At 35.7% G+C, this 7849-nt stretch overlaps 2 protein-coding genes across 5 annotated transcripts in view; both read left to right on the top strand.

Moving 5' to 3' along the window:
- On the top strand, positions 7-2563 carry LOC104751175. Of its 4 annotated transcripts, none has more exons than XM_010473074.2 (6): positions 7-238; positions 898-1082; positions 1196-1430; positions 1542-1627; positions 1732-1823; positions 1910-2563. In XM_010473074.2, the coding sequence occupies exons 1-6, from the start codon at positions 143-145 to the stop codon at positions 2167-2169; spliced, it is 954 nt and encodes a 317-aa protein (XP_010471376.1). In that variant the 5' UTR covers positions 7-142; the 3' UTR covers positions 2170-2563. The 4 variants fall into 4 exon arrangements, with proteins under 4 accessions (XP_010471376.1, XP_010471375.1, XP_010471378.1 ...); XM_010473073.2 differs by having other exon boundaries at positions 1904-2563; XM_010473076.2 differs by lacking the exon at positions 7-238 and adding an exon at positions 259-700 and having other exon boundaries at positions 1904-2563.
- Positions 4668-7849, top strand: part of LOC104753811 (testis-expressed sequence 2 protein-like) — a 3582-nt gene continuing 400 nt past the window's right edge. The window contains exons 1-7 of the mRNA XM_010476006.2: positions 4668-5057; positions 5328-5566; positions 5655-6300; positions 6390-6753; positions 6877-6971; positions 7160-7354; positions 7428-7843. Of these exons, the coding sequence (XP_010474308.1) occupies positions 4851-5057; positions 5328-5566; positions 5655-6300; positions 6390-6753; positions 6877-6971; positions 7160-7354; positions 7428-7843 (2162 nt within the window). The 5' untranslated portion in view covers positions 4668-4850. The remainder of the gene's footprint in view (positions 5058-5327; positions 5567-5654; positions 6301-6389; positions 6754-6876; positions 6972-7159; positions 7355-7427; positions 7844-7849) is intronic.

The raw sequence follows: 7849 nt of genomic DNA, 5'->3' as shown, positions 1-7849 counted from the left end.
GAGAAGACCAGAAATTATTAAATTTCCAAACTCTGTGTTCCCTTTCGTGGACTAGGATTTGTTTATAAAAAGATCTCTAATTTCAGAGAGATTGACTAGACCAAGAAGAAGAACCAGAAGAGTGTAGATAAGAAGAAGAAGAATGTGGTGGTGGTGTTCTTCAACTAAAGGTCGTTCGAATCTTGAGAGGTTTCTTTTAGGAATCACTCCTAAGCCTCCTTCCTTCTCTCTTCCTCAGGTAAATCAAGCTAATCCTCGATTTAAGGGATAATTTGAGTCTTACGTCTCAACTAATCATTTTTTATTCTAATTAATCGGTTGTCTCCCCTCCCTACCTATCAAATCTCGTTTTCTAATCAACAGATTTTGTCCAGAAGGTCTTTTTTTTTTTTTTTATAAATCACGGGATGATGTGTATCAGGCAACCTAAAAAACTTGTAAATATTTTTTCATGATTTTGGGTGTGATGAGATTTGGCAAATAGAGACAATAATTGCATGGTCCATCAAGGTGTAAAAATTATATCTATGAAAATCAAATCTATCCCTTTAAATGGTGTGTCACATTCATTTTATGGATTCTGTATCACCCACGTGGAATAAACGTGCGACTTTATTTTTTTATTATTATTATATTCAATAATCACACAATACCTATACTGAGTTTTGCTTGAATCTTCTTGATGCTTGCTTGCTGCTGGGTATGTATATATATATATATATCCTCTGGATCTGTTGTCTCTGTTTCATGGTTTATGTATGTGTTTATGGATTACTCTGAACTGCTTGAATTTGATCTGAACAAGTTAAAATCATTTAGTGATTTTGCTTCTTTTTTTGAGGTTTGAGTCTCGGTTGCAGAGCTGTTTTGAGTGATCTTTTTGACAATTCTTGGCAGGAACAAGGAAAGGATGAGGTTGAGTATTTCAGGCTTGGTGATCTTTGGGACTGTTACGATGAGCTGAGTGCATATGGCTTTGGATCGCAGGTCGAGTTAAGCAATGGTGAAACTGTTATGCAGTACTATGTCCCGTATCTTTCAGCCATCCAAATCCACACTAACAAACCCGGCTTGATTTCCAGGTTTTAAGACATTTTAAGTCTTGTTTGTTTGATTATGGGAGTTTCAGGACAAGTTTCCAGATGTTTAATTTGTTGGAGTTTCGTCGTACTGAATAGTTTTGGCGTTGTTGCAGGAGCCAGAATGAGGTGGTTGAATCTGAGAGTAGCGAGTGTTGGAGCGATAGTGAGAGTGAAAAGTTGCTGTCAAGGTCAATGAGCAATGATTCGAGCAAAACATGGGATGCTGTCTCTGAAGATTCGGTTTCTGATCCGGATGCTACACTACTGCTCAAAGATAGACTTGGTTACCTTGACTTTAAGTACATCGAAAGAGATCCTCCCTACAAGCGGGTTCCCTTAACCGACAAGGTTCTTTCTTCTCTCCCTTCATTTCTTAGTTACTCTCTCCTCTTGTTTTTTTTTTTATGTAATGAGCTTTGGTTTTGATACAGAAGTGTAATGTTCTTGATTCTCTTTCAGATAATTGAACTGGCGGAGAAGTATCCTGGACTCATAACCTTAAGGAGTGTCGATATGTCTCCTGCAAGTTGGATGGCTGTTGCGTGGTAAGTAGATTCTTGTTTAAGTCAACACAACCCTTCCTGTTTCGTTTACAACTTAGTGTTTTTGTACTTCGAATGGGTGACTGAGTCATATTTTGATGAATTAGGTACCCTATTTATCACATCCCATCATGCAAGAATGAGAAAGATTTGACGACAGGCTTCCTAACTTATCACACTCTTTCTTCGACTTTTCAAGGTACGTATGATCAGTGACGTATGAACAAGCACCATTTCTTGTTTATGTTTGTTTTGTTTTGTTAACGGCTTGAACAAAAGCTGCAGATAATGTGGTGGAAGGAGATCAAAGCAACAACAAAGACCAGGAAGAAACAGAAGAGTGTGATGAAGAATCTGTTGTCAACAAGAGAATCCCATTGCCTCCATTTGCTTTAGCTAGTTACAAAATGCAAGGTGATCTTTGGAGTAAGACAGGATTTGACCAAGACCGGTTGAATTATCTTCAAAAGGCTGCAGATTCATGGCTCAAACAGCTCAATGTTGATCACCATGACTATAACTTTTTCATAAACTCGAGCTTCTAAGGTCTTCTTAGCTCGTATGTTTATCGTTTCTCCCAAAAAAAAAAACAACCGTAACCCCTGAACATTTCTTTCTTGTTTCAAGCTCCTATCCTCTCTCCTTCTCTGTGTTTCTTCTGTTCTTTTTGTTTTTCTTTTGTCTGGCCCGTTGTGTTGTTTTAGGTAGCAACCGCCATCGCGGAGCTTTTCCTCCTGTTCCAAGCCAATCATGGAAGTATCTAAGAAAGAAAACAAAGTTTTTTTTTTCTCTCCCTTTACTTTTGTTTTTGGGTTTTTACAGTGATGAGAAAACAAGAAAAGTTGTTTTTCTTGGGGGTGAGACGATGTAAATGGTCCTGTGAACAGAGTACTCTGTTTTGTACTTTTCTGTCTAAATAGACAAAAATCTTTTTCTTTTTTTTTGTATGTCGGTAAGAGCAGACTATTTTTGTTGGAGTTGATGTATGTCTTGTTTTTTTTTTTTTTTTTTTTTAATTTTTTGTTNNAATTTATTGTTGAATGTGATATGATGATATTTTTGTCTCTAGTCTTTAACATAGACAGTTACATTTTTTGACTTGAGAAATTTCTGACTCATTCTGCAACGTATTTTAGAAACGGAAGTCCAAACTTCAAAGAATTAAAACCGTAACAGTCAGACTTTCTAGTTCAACAACTTTTGTTTGCTATATCAGTTAATATAATACTTTCCTCTTAAAAATACAGGTTAACAACAAGTACTTATTTCCTTTTTTTAATTGTTCTATTAATTTTTTACAGATTTCTTCATTATAAGAGAACAAAATTATGATATGCAACTGTGTGACTATCGTTCTGATAACAAAGAAGAAAAAAATATCTACCACAAATATGGGTGTAGACTGTGTATAGCATTTCTTTAGAGATCAAGTCATTTATATACACATTTTTATTTAAAAATAAAAATTAAGGAAAGGAACACATGTTTACTCCAAATGTGTATGGTACCATTACCAAATTAGGTGTTTTCTTTTTTTTTTTGAACATGTGTGTTTGTACTTGATATACTAGTTATGTAGACCGTTTAATAACCGTTTTCGATTACAATTGCAATAACTTAATAAGCTTTTTATTGTAGTTTTCTTACTTATCTACATTAAATCAATCGAAACCTGAAATTTAACTTGTAAATAGTCGAATAATTAAGTGATTTGAAGTATTTAAGGTATTAAGTGATTTTAGTTTTTTTAGTTTAATTGATTTCAAGTATGCTCTAATTTTTTTGTGTTCGATTTAATATTGTATATTTTTGGTTGACATATTAGTTATATAAACAATTCAATAATCGATAGATTGGAAACGGTTATTGAACTATTTATATTATGTCAACCGAAAGCGACAATATTAAATCGGATATGATTATCTACATGTTAAATTTTAAAAAGTTGATGGTAATTCTATAACGACAACAATCACCATCAACCTTTTTAGTTACAGTTTTGTTGTTGTTGTCTCACTTATAACATTTAAATATTTCGAGCTCTGAAATTTAACATGTAGACAATCAAATAATCAAGATATTAAACAGAACGTGGTTTTAGATAAATTTAAGGAAAATGATGATAGCTTTACTTCATATATGTAACAAAGTGGTTCTTTTTGGTTTTTAGTTTAATGTTTTCAAGTATGGTCTATATGTATTTTTTTTTTTTTAAATTGTCTGTTCCGGTTGGTATAATATTCATATAAACAGTTCAACAACCGTTTCCGATAACAATCAAAATCTCCTATTTTTTTAGTAATTTGTTGTCATTTTCTCAGTAATGATTTTAATTTTTAAAGCGATCAATCTCTAAAGTTTACAACGTACAGTCAAATAATTTATGGTAATTATGTATGAAACAAAAGTATTTTAATTCAATTACAAACTTTAGATATCTCATAAAAATAAAAAATCATGTTATTTTGAATTGAATGATACACCTAAAAATTTATCTATTTTTATTAACTTTTTTTGAAGCTGAAAAATATATACTACATTAATTTAAAAATAACATCTGATAACTTTCAAAGTACATTTTTTTGATATAACCAACACATCTAATCCTATACAATGGCAGTAAATCTTTAAAATCCTTATATCTTTAAATGAATTTGTGTAGATTTTCATGTATATACAATAGGTAATCAAATCCAAAATCTTATCCAAGTAAAATAAATTAACATAAATTCAATCTTAAAAAATTAATACTAAAATCAAATCACCTAAACAAAATATCCTATTATTATTATTCATAAGATACTATTTTTTTTTTTTTTCAACAACTACATTTATGGTTGCTTTCAATTATTTTTTTCTTTTTGGGTCAAATTGTTCGTAACATTTTCTTCTCGTGGCATAAGTTTGAAGATCTTAAGATTCGCTTTTTGTTAGCTGATTATACTCAACTCTTTTGATAATCTTTTTTTTTTTTTTTTGAAGTTAAAAAAAAAAAATTTCCTTTTTGGGCAAATTATATGGTTGGAAAAAATTGGAATTGATTTGAGAGAGAGTAAACCAAATTAATCATCCCTCTTTCTCTCTCTCTTCTTCTTCTCCATCATTCAAAGTGTGACAATGAACTAATACAACAACGTTACGCGTCTTCTTCTCTTTTTGATTCTTTCGCAAGAAATCTTTTGCCTTCCATCTAGTCGAAATCAAGAAACTTGAAGCATCTCCGGAGATGGTTTCGTTTGCGGGTTTCGCGTTCGTGTTCGGGTTTTTACTGGGGATTCTCGCGATCGTTGCGGCGGAAGTTATAGGGTTTTTGTTTGTTCTGAAACGGTTGAATCGGAAGAGTAATAAACGACATGAATCGAATTCGGGTTCTGATCCAACTCTCAAGAACTTTGATCCTCGCCGGTCTATTGATTTCAGTCTCAGCAAACAGGTGACCAGAACCCTCCTCAATTTTGAAAAGTTTTGTGCTTAATTGATCGTTGAGTTTCGAAACCCTAATTTAATTTGACAAGATTGAGTACCCCCTAATTTTGAATTTTGAATTGAGAAGATAAAAAGAAAATGTGGGTTTCGGATTTAGTGGGAATTAGAATCTTGTGGTTTGTTTTGCTTTGGTGACTGTTTTGATCATTGTGGCTATTTTTAGATCTCTGTGATGAAAGCTGTTTAATTTTCATTTCTCTACATGCCTATATCTCAGGGAGTGATTTGGATTTTGGAAATGGATGAGAATGTAAAGGATTGGATGAAGAAGGACAAGTTACCAAAGGAGCAAAAGAAGAAGAGAGTTGATCTCATGGAGGTACATCCAATTAGGAGATTTGCTCGTATCAAAGACCATAAGCTCATCTTGTCTGATTCAGATGGCACTCAGACTTGTATTACTCTGAAAGGTTGCTTTGTTAACGCTGTTTCAGGCTCTGGACCGACTAGGAAATGGTACATGATTGTCAAAAAAAGTTTCTTTCGCAAATCCATTTTCGATAATGTCCACAAATTTCTTATCCTTTGTTTTGTGTTTTTTTAGGGCTAAAAGATTTCCTATACAAGTAGAAAGCAAAACTTCGGTTTTGTACAAGGGAAACCGAGTGTTTTACATTTTCTTAGAGACTTCTTGGGAGAAGGAGTCATGGTGTAAAGCTCTTCGTCTTGCTGCTTGCGAGAATCAGGAAAGGTTTATTTGGTCCACCAAATTGAAAGACGAGTTCCGACACTACTTGGCTTCCCTTAATGCTGCTTATCCTTCTTTTATGAAACCATCAGCTGGGTTTAGTTTTGAGTCATTGGACAAAGGGATTAAAGTGGATGGTCCTTCATCCAAGGTTCGTTTATTCTGGAAGAAGTTTTCGAAGAAGTGCTCACCTAAAGTGAATATGCCCCCGTCGGGTCGTGAAGACAAGAAGACTTCAACCCGGCCTTACCAAGATTCACAATCTACCGGTGGCTCTGGAAAGAGCACCCCAGCAAGAAGGATGCAAGATAACATCCCTGAGGAAACCGATGTCCAAGTTGTCTCACGTTCTTGGAGCCATAGCAGTCATGGATCGGATATAGATTCAGAAGACAAGTCTTTTGATGAAGGAACATTGGCATTGAACGTACTAATTTCCCGGCTGTTCTTTGATGTCAAACAGAACACAGTGTTGAAGACTTTAGTTCGCGAACGAATCCAGGTGTGTTCCTTGAATATGAAAGCTTTCACTAAATCTGGATTTTGGTTGCGTTTATTTTTTTTTTAACTTTTCTTTGTTTGGTTAAACAGCGGGTAATGTCCAACATGAGAATTCCCAGCTACATAGGTGAATTAATCTGCTGTGATGTAGACATTGGAAATCTCCCACCTTATATACACGGTACAAGAATTCTTCCAATGGAGATGAATGGTGTGTGGGCGTTTGAACTAGATATTGAATACACTGGCGGTGCGGGACTTGAAGTTGAAACTCGGGTTGATGCCCGAGAGGAAGAACTGCAGAAAGGCATAGCTGAGGGAAAATTGCAGCCAAATTCTGCTGGGGATGTTTCACCTGGTCTCCTTGAAGGTCTTGCAGATTTTGAAAAGCAATTAATCCCCGAAGGAATTGTTGATGCACAAGATGTGAGAAATGGTGGGAACGACAAAACTGGTTAGTACAACATTTGCTGATTGGCTTATGTATTCATCTAATCATTTTGCTTGTGATCTTGCATAATGCTTAGAAGCCATTAGACCAAGGACTATAAAGCAGATTGATTTTTTATTTGTGTAGATGAATATAAGGGTTTAAAAGGTACAAAAGCAGCTCCGAGCAATGGATCCAAGTGGAAGTCTATTCTGAAGAATATTGCTGAACAAGTATCCCAGGTTGATCTTCATTTTTTCTGTTGTAGAAGACAGTTCCGTTGCTTGTTGTTGCGCTCTTGGTTCCCAGTGCCCAAGCTTCACGACCACGGATTGTGGTGTGATTAATAGGATCTGAGAGCAGAATTAGGAGCACCTATTTCTTACCTCTTGTAGTAATTTAAGACTATTTCCATTTGTAAAAACTGCAGGTGCCTATTACTTTGTCTATAGGGGTGTCTTCGCTTCGAGGGACGCTCTGCGTACACATGAAGCCGCCTCCATCTGATCAACTGTGGTTTGGCTTCACAAACATGCCCGATATTGAATTCAACCTTGCCTCTGCTGTTGGTGAACACAAAATCACAAACAGCCATGTTGCTATGTTCTTGGTCAACCGGTTCAAGGTAAAGCTGTTGCGTCTCTTTTGTTTTACTGAAAGAATTTGAACTAACGATAAGACAAAAACAAATTGTGTAGACGGCAATACGAGAGGTCATGGTGCTCCCCAATTGTGAAAGCTTAACTATTCCTTGGATGACAGCTGAAAAGGATGATTGGATCGAACGCAATATTGCTCCATTCATGTGGCTGAATCAAGACTCGACCAGTGATCACGAAGCTGCAGAAGCGAAATCTAAAGCTGACAAGCCACCGACTCCTGAACAAATGCAGAAAACTGCCAACGTTGTTCCCCAGAAGCCTAGAATTGAAGAAGTACCTGTGTCTGCACCATCAGCTGATTCCACAGCTCTGACAATAGAGAGTCAGAAGTCCTTGGACGAACTCCAGACTCCGTTGCTTGAAAGCAGCGAAAAGCAGGATACGGTAGCACGAGGAGGCAATGGCAATGCCGGAGACATTCTGCCGCGCAGTATCCAATCACCGTCGATGTCGTCTAC

This window comes from Camelina sativa, chromosome 16, assembly GCF_000633955.1.
Source record: "Camelina sativa cultivar DH55 chromosome 16, Cs, whole genome shotgun sequence".
NCBI lineage: Eukaryota > Viridiplantae > Streptophyta > Magnoliopsida > Brassicales > Brassicaceae > Camelina > Camelina sativa.
This window is presented reverse-complemented; position numbering and strand designations above follow the sequence as displayed.